The 16106-nt window shown below is 46.0% G+C and overlaps 1 protein-coding gene across 12 annotated transcripts in view; it reads left to right on the top strand.

Annotated features, from left to right (window-relative positions):
- The window catches only part of Tbl1x (transducin beta like 1 X-linked), a 209761-nt gene that overhangs the window by 187402 nt on the left and 6253 nt on the right, over window positions 1-16106 (top strand). For all 12 annotated transcript variants that reach the window (XM_017801682.2, XM_029570449.1, XM_029570445.1 and 9 more), the window contains 11 exons: window positions 1015-1160; window positions 4746-4998; window positions 6790-6922; window positions 7312-7453; window positions 7759-7822; window positions 7919-8016; window positions 9020-9080; window positions 9474-9595; window positions 11541-11615; window positions 12026-12153; window positions 14100-14265. In XM_017801682.2, the coding sequence (XP_017657171.1) occupies window positions 1015-1160; window positions 4746-4998; window positions 6790-6922; window positions 7312-7453; window positions 7759-7822; window positions 7919-8016; window positions 9020-9080; window positions 9474-9595; window positions 11541-11615; window positions 12026-12153; window positions 14100-14265 (1388 nt within the window). The remainder of the gene's footprint in view (window positions 1-1014; window positions 1161-4745; window positions 4999-6789; window positions 6923-7311; window positions 7454-7758; window positions 7823-7918; window positions 8017-9019; window positions 9081-9473; window positions 9596-11540; window positions 11616-12025; window positions 12154-14099; window positions 14266-16106) is intronic.

Genomic DNA, 16106 nt, shown 5'->3' with positions numbered 1-16106 from the left:
ATGATTGTCCAGAACCATAGGCTAATGTAGGCATTCTAAGCCTCTTTGAAGGAGGCTAGGGTCAGCTGTGGTGTTGGACACGTTAGCTGTTACATTAGCCTTTTCAGGTGATAAAATACCTGAGGTAAATGGGAGGAAGGATTTATTTTGGCTGATAATTTTAGATGGCTCAGTTGTCTCCATTGCTATGAGCCTGTGGGGAGGCAGGACATCATGGTGGTAGTGGCATGTGGCATAGAAAGCTGCTCACTTGGTGGAAGCCAGAAAGTAGAGGGGTAGAGGAAGAGAGGTTCAGGGAAGAGCTGTACCTTCCAAAGGCCTGTGTAGATCCCCAGTGATCTACTTCCTCAGCGAGGCCTTGCCCCCTAATAATCCTATCCAGCTATGAATCCATTGGTGAGAGTAGCATCCTGATGATTCAAACAGCTCACAACAGCACCACCAACTGGGGGCTAGGCCCTCAATGTATGAGCCCGTGGCAGATAGTTTTGTATTCAAACTACTACACCACATGTATTAAATGCATTTTCAACTTGTGACAGATTTATCAGGATATGCCCTTGGCCTCTTTGTTACTCGAGGCACACCTGTAATGCCGAAAAGACTTTGCTACCAAAGGACATTTACTTTTTTTTTGCACACACACACACAATTAAATTTTTGTGCATTTTGTACAATATATCTCGATCATATTTAGACCTCCTCCCTTATCTGCATCCTCCCCCATAGCCCCCTACCAGACTTCATGCATTCTGTCATATATGTTAAGGCCTATCGGATCAAGTTTGTGTTCCCAGGTGTCCCCTGATGTGAGCCGTCCACTGCAGCATGTTCAGCGTATCTAGCATCAATCCCTTAAGGAAAGACCAGCCCTCCTTGCTTGTTTCTTGTTTCCTTCCTGCCTGCTCAATCCCAGATCAGAAGCTGAGCTTCCATTCTGCAGTCTTCCCTTAGCCCTTTGACACCTCTCTCCCCACTAGTCTGTCACCCAGCTCTGCTTTCCTCTTCTGACAGGTTTTTCCCACTCCGCCTTCACTTTTGGGATCGAGAGCCACATCAGCCAGTCCAACATCAATGGAACACTCGTGCCACCGGCTGCCCTCATCTCCATCCTTCAGAAAGGACTGCAGTATGTGGAGGCTGAGATCAGCATCAATGAGGTATGTCCACCCCAGAGAGTACTGCAGGGCTCCTGCTTACCGTGTGGTAGCAGAGCCCTGGGGAATGTGTATGATCCCACAGCACAAGTCAGAGTCTGGCATGTATTTCTCTCTGGCACCTGGGAAAAAGTGGCAGCGACAGGCATGTCAGTACACCAACAGCAAGCTTTGAGTGCCATCTTGTGTGGGTTTTCAGAATTGCAGTGTGTTGGCCGAGGACTACACTTTCAGCCACTCTGCATCCACACTTTGCCTGTGCAGGCATGCTCTCCTTTGACTCCCAGAGCAGATTAGACCAAGAGGGAGTTTCCTGCATGCTCAAGGAGAATATTTTGTGTGGAACCGACAGAGGGCATAACTAGGTGGAGATTTGGAATATAGAGGGGATGAGCCTTGTGTGGAAGAGGGTGTGAGCTGAAGCTTTTTATTTGTAGAGAGGACAGGGACAAAGAAGGGGAGCAATAAGTAACATAAAGCTCCTGCCGGTCATCTTGTCTCCACTGCCAGCTTCTAGATGGGGGCACAGTGAGAATGTACCTGTGCTGATTTTATGCCAAGTCTGATAATTGGTTGTTTGGGTTCTGAGCAGGTCCCCTGACTTCCTCTGCAGTACCCTTAGGATTCTTCAGAGAACCCCTGGGCTTCCTGAGCTACTCAGTCTCTCACTAACTCCTCCCGAGTCCTGGTTGTTAATTTTACATTTCCCAGGCCCCATGTTCCCCCCTTCCTCCAACCATGATCGAAGCCCACAAGTCCACCCCAGACTTGCCTGTGCTCTCTCCTCATCCCATGCATCTCAAACTGGTTCCATGACTAGAAACTTTCCATACTTCTACTATTTCATGCTGTTTCCTCTTTTGTAAAAAATGTGTTTTTTTAAATGAACATACATCAGTCATACACAATAATGGGTTTCATTATGACATGTTTTTACACGTGCACAATTGTGCTTTGTTCATAGTTAGCTCCCTTTACCCTCTTTTGTCTCCCCCCCCCATTCTCGCTAATCAAAACCTTCCCCTTCCCAACCACTCTCCCTTCCACTTTCCTATCTTTTTTTTTCTTTTGGTGAACCAGTTAGTTTAATTAGAATTACTTATTAGGGCATGGAAACATTACCAGCCCATAGATCATAAGTGAGGAGTGAGACCTCATGAGCCCCTCCCTACTATGATGGAATATTGACAGATCAAAGCTTGTCCCTGTCTTGTGCAGATAATCCCGGCAGCTGACAGCTCAGGAGTTTAGCAGCCGTGTCATGTGTAGAAGACTGCATTCCGTAATATTCCATCCCTCCTCAGACTCTTATATTTTCCTCCCCTACCTCATTTGTTGACTGTGTCTTGTACCAAGTAATATAGATGTGTCCTTTAGAGCCAAGCATACACTGGTCATTTATTGTTAGCATATTCACCAGTTATGAGTCTTTGTGGTGAGTACAGTGCACTGCAGAATGAGTCTTCTCTGAGTAAAGCTAGCAGCAGCACTAATCTATGGGCCTAAACACAAATACTTAGATGCTAACTTGACAAACACATCATGTTCAGTTACCAAAACAATAGCAGTAGCTTCCCCATTAGAGCCTCCCCAGCCATAGGCTTTTGCCTATGTTTATAGTATCAGATGTGAATTCCTTCCTGTGGAGTGGGCCTGAAGTTGAACAGAAAACAGTTAGTTCCCCTGCTTCCAGCTCACTTCCAGCTTGATTCGTGTCCTGTAAGTAAAGAATGTGGCATCTTCAGCAACAGCGTCTTGTTCTGGTGGGAAACCAACAGTAATGGCAATGGCCTATATTATTTTGGGGGCTTCAGGGGTCCCCCTGACCACCAACTTAAGGAGAGTTAGCCCACCTCCTGGCACTGAGATATTTATATAATAACCTGTGGCTTCTGAGAGTAGCTTTATCCATTGTGCAGAGTACCTCTATTCAAACCTGTTAAAAAGTTAGCTTGTAGATGAACAAAGTAACGGGCTTCCTGACTGCCTTTTTGTACATATTTAGTTTTGGTTGACCCTCTCCCCCCCCATACCTTTTCTCTACCCCTTCTTCCCCTAAACTGGTCACCTCTATTCAAACCTGTTAAAAAGTTAGCTTGTAGATGAACAAAGTAACGGGCTTCCTGACTGCCTTTTTGTACATATTTAGTTTTGGTTGACCCTCTCCCCCCCATACCTTTTCTCTACCCCTTCTTCCCCTAAACTGGTCACACCCCTAGAATCCTTTCTTGCTCAGACTCTTTCATGCTGTATTTTCTTTAATTTTATTACCCATCAGAACACAAAAATAACATCTGATTTCTATTTCTTCCATTTTCCAGGAGACCTTTGTGTGCCTTGGAGTAAGTTAACCACCATCTTGTTTGTCACAAGTTTCCAGGCATTAAAAAAGAAATCACACAGTTTAAATGAGGCAGTGATTTTTAATGTGTTGGCAATGACCATGTTTTGTGACACAATCACCTGTTTCATCTGGGCACTCAGAGAAAGAGGACAGTGACATGGAAAGACCAAGACTAGGCAGCCTCGGCCACTCTGTGGCAGGAATCCAGTGTCACCTGGCTCGTGTGGCATTGTTTGCTATGTATTATATTTTTCTTATTTCTCATGTTGAATTGTAATTTTAAAAAATCATCTGGTGTGACATGTTTAGGTAGTATTCAGCTGAAACTTGTGCTTTCAGTTTGTCCCTGTTTCTGGGGTAATTCATGTTCAGAGCATATGCAAACATGGTGTTTTTTCAGTCTGGCAGACACTCTGGAAGCAAGTTGAGATTCTCATGATTGAAGTATTTGGAGTGCTTACTGAGGAAGGAACTTCCGCCTGTGTTTTTAAGGATATGTGGACATGTTTTCATGGTAGATGGAAACCAGGCAAAGAATGATCAAAAAAGAATCAGGTGATCCTGTTGCCTGTTAGTGACTGTGTTTCATTTTGACACTGAGCCCATGGAGTCATTTTAGAACACAAAGAGTGTTTTCTTAAGTCAGATAGAGCTACCAGGAGTCAAGTTCTGAATGGTGCACTCATATCTGCTGCGTTCATTCTTCTTGAGGGTTACCCCTCCACTGTCAATGGTGGCTATCGTAGAGGGTGCCCACTGCGGTGGTCGTGTCCAGACAGGTTTGTCTCAGCACTCCACCTTTGTGGCTGGGTAATGCAGTGGAGGATGGTGAGCAGCACAGTCAGTCGGCTTCCGTCCACTAGACAGCAGTCCAACTCCACCTTCCCGGAGTTGACAACAGAAATGGCTCTTCACACTGAGCACAGTCTTTCAACGAGGCAAGCATATCCTACTGGTTGGTTAGTCACTACCTCAGCACTGGCAGATTTTGTAGACATAAAGTAGACCCATTCAGATGCCCTTGAGGCCCAAATTTGTGTTGATAGTTACCGAATGTCAGGTCTCCACTAAGGATGATCCTCACTCCTAGTTCTTTATGAATGGTCCTCCTCATCTACTTCCTTGTACCCCTCCACCCACATCCTACCAGGGAATCCTTCACACTTCATTACTGGTCTATGCCAGCTTCCCCCTCCATCCTGGTCCATGGGAGTTGATGGTTTTCCCTTGTCTTACTTTCCCAGGATGGGACGGTATTTGATGGCCGCCCCATCGAGTCCCTGTCACTTATTGATGCTGTGATGCCCGATGTGGTCCAGACACGGCAGCAGGCCTTCCGGGAGAAGCTCGCCCAGCAACAAGCAAATGCAGCCGCTGCAGCTGCGGCAACAGCAGCCACAACCACAGCAGCCTCCACAGCAACTGCGTCCCAGCAAAATCCACCAAAGAATGGAGAGGCCGCCCTGAACGGGGAAGAGAATGGAGCCCATGCAATAAGTAAGTGCAGATTTCCCTGGTCTTCTAGTGGCATGTTTGCTTTTTGGTTTGGGGGTTTCTTCTCCCTTGGATCTGTTAAAGAACTGCTGAAAGAATTACCTGCTGTCAGTCTGTGAAGTTGCCTTTTCACTTTGCATCCAGTGTAGCCAGAAGAGCTCCCTTTTCCATAGCTTCTCTCACATCACTCACGCTCCTCACTTATAGGAAATCTTGCTTCCCTTGCCCCAAGGGGAAGCTGTAAGCCTTTCACCGAATAAAAGAGTGCCATGTCTGGCAGCCTTTAATCCTAGCATCCCATTTCCTATGCTGAGGGTCTGCAGATAAGTTGTACTATGATAGTCAAGCTTACAAACCCAGATGTCGGGCATTGCTTGGTGTTTGCCAAACTTCAGAAGTTTAGCTTCTATTGGGTAGTTGCCGAAGAGTATTTCATTCTAGAGCCAAGGCAGTTGTAAGGGGATGTTCACATCAGCCATAAACCTGGACAAAGCAGAGGCCAATGCATGCTTAAAGCACACTGGCAGCTCGTGCACAGAGGGGGTTTCTTCTAGTGGCACCTGCAGCTTGACTGATTGCCATGGTAGCTCCTCAAGTCTTATCCCTGCTGCCACCTCCTCCTTGGAGGTGTATGACTTGCACTGTGTTCCTTGGGCCTGGTGCACCTGGGTGCCAACCCTGGCATTCATGCTCAGCTCCTGTCTTGTTGCAGGGTAGCTTTTTCCTTCTGCTGCTATGATGGCTCAGAAGGCTGTGTCCAAACCCAAAGTCAGATTTTATTCTGACCTTCAGAAGTCTTTCTTTTCCTGCTACTCAGGAGGAAAATTGTCATATTCCAGCATGGTGGTCTCTCTCCATATGCACCCTCCCTATTCTCATATTTTATTTATTATTGCGGGGAAGGTGTGTGGGTGCCACCATGCACATGTGGTGGTCAGAGAATAGCCTTCATGAGGTGGTTTTTTTCTTCTTCTGAGGGTTCTGGGGATTGAACTCAGGTCATCAGGCTTATGTGGCAAGCACTAATGACCTACTGAGCCATCTCATAACTCTCTTGCATGGTTCTCTTGAGAGTGGCTCTCTGTTAACTGTTTGCTTCTGTGACGATATACTGGTGGCAACTAGCTTATAATGATAAAATACTTATTTCAGCTCACAGAAAATGTATACACGTAGGCATGGCTATGGCAATCAAACTTTACAGAAATAGATAGTAATGAGATAAATCTGGCCCTCAGGCCATGCTTGGCTAACCCTACTTATATGTTTTTATCCCTGAAACAAATATGAAACTATTTTGTGTCACTATAACAAAGGTCTTGAGGTTGAGTACATCATAGAGAAAAGATACTTACCTCATTGTTTTAGAGGCTGAAAATAAATGTGAACAGAATAGTGCTGCTTCTGATGAGGCCCCTGTGACTGCATTCCACCATAGTGGATACTGAGGTGGAAATACATGAGCGAGGCATCATGGGAGACAGGAAGCCAGAGCAGACCAGAAGGGGTTGACTGGCAATGACCTCCCTTTAGGCACCACCTCTTACCTAGCATGACCACATCTGGGCACTGAGCTTCTAACACAGGAACCTTTCAGGGATAGACCACATCTACAGCATGTCACTGTCAAAATAGAAATGCAAAATGTGTAGTACACCACAAAAAAAGCCCAGTTTCACAGTCGCCACATGTTGCAAGACTTTAGTACTCAAAGTGTTCTAAAACAACAGTACTTATGGACACCTTTTTTTATGTGTTGGTGAGTCATGCGTGTTTTCATGTTTCCTATGACAGATAATCATTCAAAACCAATGGAAATAGATGGGGATGTTGAAATTCCATCCAGCAAAGCCACAGTCCTTCGAGGCCATGAGTCTGAGGTGTTCATTTGTGCCTGGAATCCTGTTAGTGACCTACTTGCTTCTGGGTAAGAATTTTGGGAAAAGGATGCTCTGGGATCTGGAGGATGTGAAGGGCTCGCTCTTCCTGGACTGCTGCCTCGAGGAACGCACTTCTGTGTGTCACATGTTCCCAGTGTGTGCAGACTGACAAACTGGATGCTCTGTGCTCTGCTGCTCTGTCCATCATGTACCATAGGGAACAAGCATTGGTCCAAGCCATTTCTCTGGGGTGGGAAGCAAGGCAGACATCATTTCTAGCCAGTAAGCAGAAGGAGGATGAAGAAGGAAACTGGGCAAGAAGGATGGAAAAGACAGACTGCAGGTTAAAGATGTGGGACCTAGCCAGGATCTGTCAGTAGATGTGGGCATTTTCCAAGGAAGCAGAGACAGATGTTCCTTCCTGTTGGTTCTACAGATCTGGAGACTCCACTGCAAGGATATGGAACCTTAATGAGAACAGCAACGGGGGTTCCACACAGCTGGTGCTGAGGCACTGCATACGCGAAGGGGGACACGATGTCCCCAGCAATAAGGACGTCACCTCGCTAGACTGGAATGTAAGTGACTTATGCCATCCATGTATCCTGATGACTACACAATTGCCCACCTGTTGAAGGCCATGCAGACATAAGAGATACCCAGTCTTAGCTGCCACCCTGGGCTGCTGGTACAGTGGCCTCCATTTGGCTGGTAACCAGGTCCTGGTGGGCAGACAGCAAGCTAGGGGTTGGAAGCCAATTCCCATCATCATGAGCGCATGTTGCCTCAGCGAGCAGACGTCTCCATTACAGAGCTCACAGTAGGAAGCAGCCCCAAGAAAGCATCCAGGTGCTAACGTGTTCTGTCTTTTTCTGTCCCCCAGAGTGATGGGACACTGTTGGCTACAGGTTCTTATGATGGTTTTGCAAGAATATGGACAGAAGATGGTACGTCCTACACTCTTCCTGTGGGGCATGTGAGAAGGATTTGGCGTGAACAGTTGGTGACTTTGAAGTCCCCATGTTTGTGTTTTCCTGTCACAGGTAACCTAGCCAGCACCTTAGGTCAACATAAAGGCCCCATCTTTGCCTTGAAGTGGAACAAAAAGGGGAATTACATTTTGAGTGCTGGTGTAGACAAGGTGAGTGCCAGCTTCTAATACCTCCCTCTCATCATAGATGGTGATTTACATTTACCCTCGTGGCTTCTTTGAATTCTTAGATTCTATGTTTCTCTTTAAGACATCAAAAGAATTCATTTAGGCTCTGTTTGTTTTTCTGGCTTTATGTTACTATTGACTTTGAACAAGGCATCATGTCATAACACATTTTACCATTCTGTGGAGTTTTATGCAGAGGATTCAGTGATGGAAACAGGAAAATCTCCAAGTGGAGTTTATCAGTGCAGGAAACAGCATACTGATGTGGGGTATATCTGCATTAATTTTCATCCACTGAGCACTTTAGTAGCACAAACTGCCCTTCCCCTGGCTGTACCTTTCTTCAGCCGATGAACCACTCCTTCCCACTGTAGATGGCAGAATTTTTGAAGACCCCATACAAGGGCAACCACCGCTGAAGCTCATGAACTGATTTCCAATTTCATTTGCTTGTTTTGTATTTTTGATATTTAGTTTACCTACCTGTTCCCACAATTCGTCGAATGACAGGGATATTCTTGGAAGTGCTCGTTTCTGCCACTCTTCCTTTGAAAAAATGTCCTGAAGCCATGTAGATATGCTTTCTTATCAATTTTCTAGGTTTGGGAAGCTGAGGGGGACTCTCTACCAAACTTGGTAGATTTCCCAAGTATATCAGTTAAGGTGGCTATGTCCCACATAGTGTAGCCGTCAGCTAGTATGCATAGCTGATGCTGTTATTACTGTGGCATCCAGATTGTTAAGTATGAAATCTGCTCTGTACATCAGAGACCTAAGACAGAAGATGAAATGACAAATGTCACATTAATATTTTTATTGAGATTACTTGCACACACAAAAATATTTTGACTGTATACCTGTAAAATAAAATATTATATTAATTTCTTGGAAGATGGGCTGACTGTCTGTCCTGGTACAAGACATTCTGCTAGATAATTGTTGAGAAGCACAGTTACTAACTTTTTCCTCTGTTTGCGGAGCACAGACAACAATCATTTGGGACGCGCACACAGGAGAAGCCAAACAACAGTTTCCTTTTCATTCAGGTGGGTTTGCTGTTGTTTGAGGGGGATGCAGAGGTGGCCCCAGGAGATTTTTTTATTTATTTCAGCTCGTGTGATGTGCAACAACAATGACATGTGCCAAGAACCTTGGGGCTATCGTGAAACACACTGAAGTAACCTTGGAAGGGCAATACCTGAATCTCCATTTTACACATAGTTGGGCCCATCCCTGAGGGCTCTTCCATTTCTTGGAATCTCTCTGTCTCCAGAGGCATCTTGTCCCTGAAAGTGGAAGGAGGGAGTCTTTTTGACAGTGGGGACAGTTTTCATGGTGTTGCTAGCTAAGACTCCTTGGTGATGTTTTTGTCTAAATCACTGAGCTCTGTGCACAGTTAATAAATGGAAATGCCCTCCCCCTCTCCTGCTGTCCCACAGCCCCAGCCCTTGATGTGGACTGGCAGAACAACACTACCTTTGCCTCGTGCAGCACAGACATGTGCATTCACGTGTGTAGACTCGGCTGTGACCGCCCAGTCAAAACCTTCCAAGGACACACGGTAAGTGGAGGCTCCAGTGCTCAGGGTTGTGGTTGTGAGAATGATTTGAGGGAGCCGCGTGACGGCAGACCTGTGGACAGACCCATTGATCTATAGCACTCCGCTGAGGAGAGGCATTGTGACTACCCTGTGTGATTGGATTAATCTAACTGTGCTGTCAGTGGATCTGGGAACCCCTTGGCATACCTAGATGCCCACCCTCTCTTTGTTTTTCTGTTCTGTTTTCTAATACAAGCTCCGCCACCCCACCCCAGCTTTCAGTAGGGCTGGCTGCACATTGTGATTTCTGTTGCTCCTCCTGAGACTTCGCATCCATCACGCCATGCCACTTGGCTCCATAAATGTTTCTTAGTACTGCTGATCACTCTGAGCAGACATCCACCTAAATGGCCTGAGCCTGCTTCATTCTGAGACCCGTGAGGGGGCTCTGGATGCTTCCCTGGATGTAAGACTTGAGGCACAGAGAGACAAAGAAGAAGCTCTGCTCCCAGGAAGGAGTTTGTGCCTGTACGGGGAATTGCAGATGAGCCTGCTGGGATAGGACTTGGGGCCTAGTTCTCCATTGCCCTTGACAGGTCTGCCTTTGAGTACTCTCCATAGCTGCAGGTGGAGACCGACACATGGCCCTGTACACACTTATGTCACAGATAGGCACTTGCCCTGTCCCACCCCTCTGCAATCTCACCCCTCCTCACCTCCTTCATCTGGTTACAGAGAAGCCTGCTCAGTAGATTCCAGGCTTTCTCCCTTTCCCAGCATCCCTGCCATACAGAGTGCAGCTGCAGCCTTGTCACTAGTGCATTTCACACCCTTCAAAACTCGCATCTGTACAAAGGAGCCCGACCACATGACAGATCTTCAAGACCCCAGCAATTTAGAAGGGTGAATTTATTTAGAAAATAACCTCGAAAGTCAGGTCATTTGTTAGGCCAAGACGGCTGGCATGGTAGAGCAGGCGTTCAGGTTCCCTAGGCCCCTTTCAAGGAAGCCACTAGACAGTGTGTCTCCCCTTCCGTCCATGTCCTTGCTCTGCACACTGTCCCTTCCCACAGGTCTGAGCTGCTGGTGGCCCTGTGTAAACACGTCTTCTTTTCCATTGCCCACTAGGAGCCTTTCTCCTCCAGCCTTGGGGCCTGCGGCTTCCTTGCTGTCTGCCCTGTGTGGCCCCCTGAGCCTGCCTGTCAAAACTGTCAGCTTGCTACCCGTGGACTTGGCTGATTGTGCTGGGTTGCAAGTCCAGTAGAGGATTTTCTTTCTCTGTGTTTTCTAATCATGGTCCCCCTGTCTACGTAGTTTCCCTTCACATCTGTATTTCCTGTGTTTGTGCCTTCGGGTCACTGGGGCTTCTACCTGGCTCAGCTCTTGCTCTACCTAAACATTTCTCTATCTTTACCTTCTGCCTATCAAGTTACAGATAAAACACAGTGACGCAGAGGGAGGAGCACTCATACTAAAAGTGCGTAGGAAAGTGATGGTCAAAGTCCACCTTTAAAAACAACTGGTTTTAGCCATACCTAGTGGCACATCCCTGTGGTTCTTATACTCAGTAGGCCAAGGTAGGAGAATGATGAATTTCAGGCTGTTTTGAGATACATAAGGGTAGCCTGTGCTACATAACAAGACCCTGTCTCAAACAATAATAAGAATAACTGCTTTTATTAACTCTGCTTATATGTGAATTCATTTGGTTTCCTTCCTGGTGAGGATTTTTTCCTTCGAGAAATATTAATGAGAGTGTAGCCGATCCTGTGTACTGTATGGTTGTAGTTTCTCATAAATGAAAAGCAAAGTGAGGAAAGCATAAACGTGTGCAAGTTCTTGTGCCTCATTCTTTGATATGCAGGCTGTGAAGCGCGCTGACGGTGCACTACTGCCACCTGGTGGATAGCAGCCTTACCTTCACAAAGGCTCTGGTTCCTTTCTGAAGCCTTGTGCTCTCTTGCAGAATGAGGTCAATGCCATCAAGTGGGATCCTTCTGGAATGTTGCTAGCCTCCTGTTCTGATGACATGACATTAAAGGTAAAGGTGATGCCTGAAGGGATGGGCCACTTAATCATACATAGACCCCTGTACTGCACAGAGCCCTTCCCACCCTGATTACGTGCATCATTATTTTGATATCTTCTTTTCTCCATGTCTTTCCTTATTGCCAAATTAAATGATTAATGCTTTCAAATGAACTCTGGTTTATCAGGCATGGGTCCTGCTGAGAGGCCCAGCCTTCCCATGGCCCATTTTCCAGCATCCCTATAGACTGATCAGGCTCAACTCACTGTTCTGGTACTGCCTGCACAGCCACCTGCTGATGTGCCTGATGGGCCCCCTGCTGGCTTGTGAGCTTCTCTCATACCCACCACCTCAGGAGCATTCCCATTCTCAGTTTGGGATGGGACAGCGTTAGCTCACACTGTTGCCAATGCCTCTTGCAGATCTGGAGTATGAAGCAGGACACGTGTGTCCACGACCTTCAAGCTCACAGCAAAGAGATATACACCATCAAGTGGAGTCCCACGGGACCAGCCACCAGCAATCCAAACTCCAGCATCATGTTAGCAAGGTAAGGGAAGGCAGCCTTACAGCCCTGTCTCTTCGAGAGACCCGAGTATCCCTGAGAAATGGATACTATGGGTACCAGAATCTGTAGACACTTAATTCCTTTTGTCTACAACCTCTGCACACCCTCCTGTGTACTGTAAATCATCTCCAAAATGACCTGGAATATCTATACACTGAAAAAGCGGTAGACATAGTTCTTAGATCATGTTGTTTAGGGAATGAAGACAAGAAAAAGGTCTCTGCCTGTTCAGTACACAGGCAGCTTTGGCTGTTATTGTTTTGAGACGGGGCTCACTATATAACCCTGGCTGGCTTGGAACTCACTGTGTAGAGTAGGCTGACTTACTACCACACCTGGCCAAAATACAGTTTGTTTTTGTTAGTGATTTTTTGATCAGCAGTTGGGCGAAAGGAAACTAGAGTTTAGCTTGAACCTTGGACTTGGTTTGTGGACCTCCGCCAAGTCTGTGGGGGTGAGATTTTGAGTAAAGAGAAAGAATTTCCTGCCTCAGCCAAAGGATACACGATTCACCTAAGAATGGGGTAGCCAGTCTTCAGAACAAAAGGGCCAGAGGTGTCTCGTCCTGATCATATTGCTTTGGGCTTTAGGCAACAGAAATGATCTGTCCAGATGTATGTGTGTCGAAGAAATATATCAGTCCATTCTTGGTTTTTCTGGAGGTATGGCTGGAACTTTCCCTATGGGTTTGTGCCTGTTGGGCAAGTGCTTTACCATGAGCAGACCTCAGGCCTACTACTGGTGGTTTAATAAGAACGTTTAGAAGGATGGGCTAAGGAGATTCTGATGCAGAATACAGGACTTTTAGAAATGTCTAGAAACCATATGGATCTTTGGGGTTTGAATCCCTGGTCTGTGAATATTTTTTAGTGTGGATAAGGCCAGACCCAGCAGGAATGTTGGGTTTCCAGGAAGCAGCAGCAGATTGTGTTGTTCCTAAGGATGGTGGAGGATAGGTTCAGTTCTCCTATAAAGAAGGAAGCACCAAGTGGTAAGGGAGGGCAGCCTCACAAGGCAGTGAGAAACAGCATTGTGGGATGTGCCCAACTCAAGGCTCTCTCAGTTCTGGGGTGTACCTCAGTGATAGAGCTCTTGCCTGAAATGCATATCTCTACCACCAAGAAAACAAAAAAATGAGCACACACACACACAAAGAAAAGACTCGGGAGAGTTCATACATGCAATGGGTGGTTGAAATAGAATTCAAGGCTATAACTCTCTTATTTTAATAATCATCCAAACATGCACTTAAACTACAGTGATGAAGTGCTATTTTTGATGACTAAGGGAGATGCTTGTTGGTATGATGTGGTACCCATTAGGAGCAAACATATATTGTTATCCCCTTACTCAGCAAGTACAAAAGGACACTGGGCCTCACTGCTGCCCTGTGGAGATAGAGAAAACTAGGTGACAGCTCTGGGATAATGTGCTGTCCTTTTACACCAGAAAATAGCTCAACTTCGTAGGCTTTGCCAGTGCAACTGCATATATGATTGCGATTTAATTCATGTGGCCTTAGAATTTCTTTTTTAAGTTTGTCTTCAAGCAATTTGATTTTTTTCCAATTATAGATAGATATGTTTACTTGTTAAAATAGGTGTATTGTAAACAACAGTGATATTTCAGAAAATTTGTGGAATACTCCACAAAAGCATTTACCGTCCGTAGCTATAGGAAAGGGAGAGAGAAATGAGGCCGGTGGCTGAGTGGAAGAGCTCTTGCCTGGCTTGTGCAAGGCCCCGGGTTCTGGCTGACTGCAGCTTTATTTGCATACTTCTGGAGAGAAAAGACTCACCAGGATACTGACTCTTGAAACAAATTCAGGCATGTTTCAACTGTAACTGTAAAAGACAGTTCCTATGAGACGTGTTATAGACTTTAAAACCAACCTGTTGATGTGGCTGTTTTCCCTGCCATCTCCCTAGTGCTTCGTTTGACTCTACAGTTCGACTGTGGGATGTGGAGCGAGGTGTTTGCATCCATACATTGACCAAGCACCAGGAGCCTGTCTACAGTGTAGCTTTCAGCCCTGATGGGAAATATTTGGCCAGCGGGTCCTTTGACAAGTGTGTCCATATCTGGAATACTCAGGTAATGTTTTGTCCCCTATGGCTGAGTCCTTCCTAAAAGCAATGCCCAGATGGCGTGTCTTCAATGCCTGGGTTGGGAGGGGGGCTGAGGAATGATTTTTCGCAGCAGAGAGTGAGCAGGGCCTCCCCATGTAGGTTCTAGACCCTGTGTGATGTGCTTTGTGCACCCTATTGATGTGGGGTCTTATACCTACAAGCCTGGAGTGTGTCCTGCCTACTCTTTTCCATTTGATTCAGAGCCAGAACTCTGAGCCTGCCTTCTTGGAAAGCATTCTTCTGTGGGGGAGTCACTATATTCAGCTACCTTTTCTGAGTCTGTAGAGGCAACCGTCTACCTACTTAATGATGGAGAAAAAGCATGACCTAGTTCTGTCACCTCGGAATTGCTGCCCTTTGTTGGAGGGTCCTAGAGATAGCCTTTCATTTGACCTTTCCATAGGGACACTGGAGGACCACCACCTTGGCTATTTGTCCACTGTGCAGCAACTCAGAACATAAAGGAATACATTGTTATGTCTCCATATTGCATGCAATTTTCATTTGAACAATGAAAATACTTTATGTTTAACATGGGATCCATAAATACTGAATTGTTCTTTCACTATGGGCTGAAAGAGCGGGGGTTACAGTCACTGTAGCCACTGTGGCTATCTCTGGCTTTATAGGGATAAGAGCTTTCTGAATACCAAGACTAGATATGGGGGTGGAGAGACAGTTCAGCAGTTAAGAGTATTTGCTGCTCTTGTGAGGACCTGAGTTTGATCAATTCCCAGCATCCACATCTGGCAGCTCACAACCACATGTGATTTCAGTTTCAGGGGATCAGACACACTCTTCTGGCCCCTGTGGGCACCTGTGCATACAGATAAGCAGGCAAAGCACATATATACTAGAGAGAGAGAGAGAGAAAGAGAGAGAGAGAGAGGGAGGGAGAGGGAGAGGGGAGAGGGGAGAGGGGAGGAGACAGGAACTAATGCAGTAGAAAGAAAGTATTACATACATTGGACAGTTTCTTCTGTTGTTCTGTTTTGGTGCTAGAGATGGAAGCCAGAGCCTTGGAGCTGGTAGGCCAGCATTTTAGTGTGAGCCTCATCCCAGCCCCCATCATCACTCCACTTGAGCAGAGAAGTAGTAGGAGGGAGGGTTACTGAAGATAAATAAGGAGCCAATTTGTTTGACCTCTGGAAGGATTCCAGTGCCTAACACCCCCTGCCCCCCATGTGATTCACCTTCCTGATTCCTTTCAGATTGGTTCACATTTAGATGGATTTGTATCCTTAAGTTTGTGCTACCTTGTGGCAGTAGAGGCAGTACATAAGCCGTGTTCAGGGCATCCACCACAGTCACAGGCTTTTCAGAGATCCACCCCAAGAGTTAGCAACATTTAGCCATGTGTGGTGATGTAGATCTGTAATCCGAGCACTAGGAAGGCTAAGGCAGGAGGATCAGGACCATCCTGAGCTACCTAACAAAACCTTATCTCCAAACAAAACTAAAGTTTAGTTCCAGGAAGATATATTCATACTCAGAGAGACCAGAGGATTTTGCTGCAGTGGGAGCTCACTTTGAAGGTGGCAATGAGATGGAAATTCTGTTGTCCCGTGGTATATGTATATTGAATGGGTTCAGAGACCCTCTGTGAATGCCAGAATCCATGGAGCCCTAGTCGCTTCCATAAAGTGATATAGTTTGTGCATAGAGCTGATGCTCATCCTGCCATACACATTTAAATCATCTCTAAAGGACTCATAACACCCAGTACGGTACAATGTGAATGCTAGAGGGACAGTTGTTAGACTGTTTGGCTATTTATTTATTTATTTATTTATTTATTTATTTATT

Source organism: Nannospalax galili, unplaced genomic scaffold (genome assembly GCF_000622305.1).
Source record: "Nannospalax galili isolate Female #2095 unplaced genomic scaffold, S.galili_v1.0 scaffold723, whole genome shotgun sequence".
In the NCBI taxonomy this organism is placed as follows: domain Eukaryota; kingdom Metazoa; phylum Chordata; class Mammalia; order Rodentia; family Spalacidae; genus Nannospalax; species Nannospalax galili.
The sequence above is the reverse complement of the archived record's forward strand: the minus strand, read 5'-3'. Positions and strand labels throughout refer to the sequence as shown.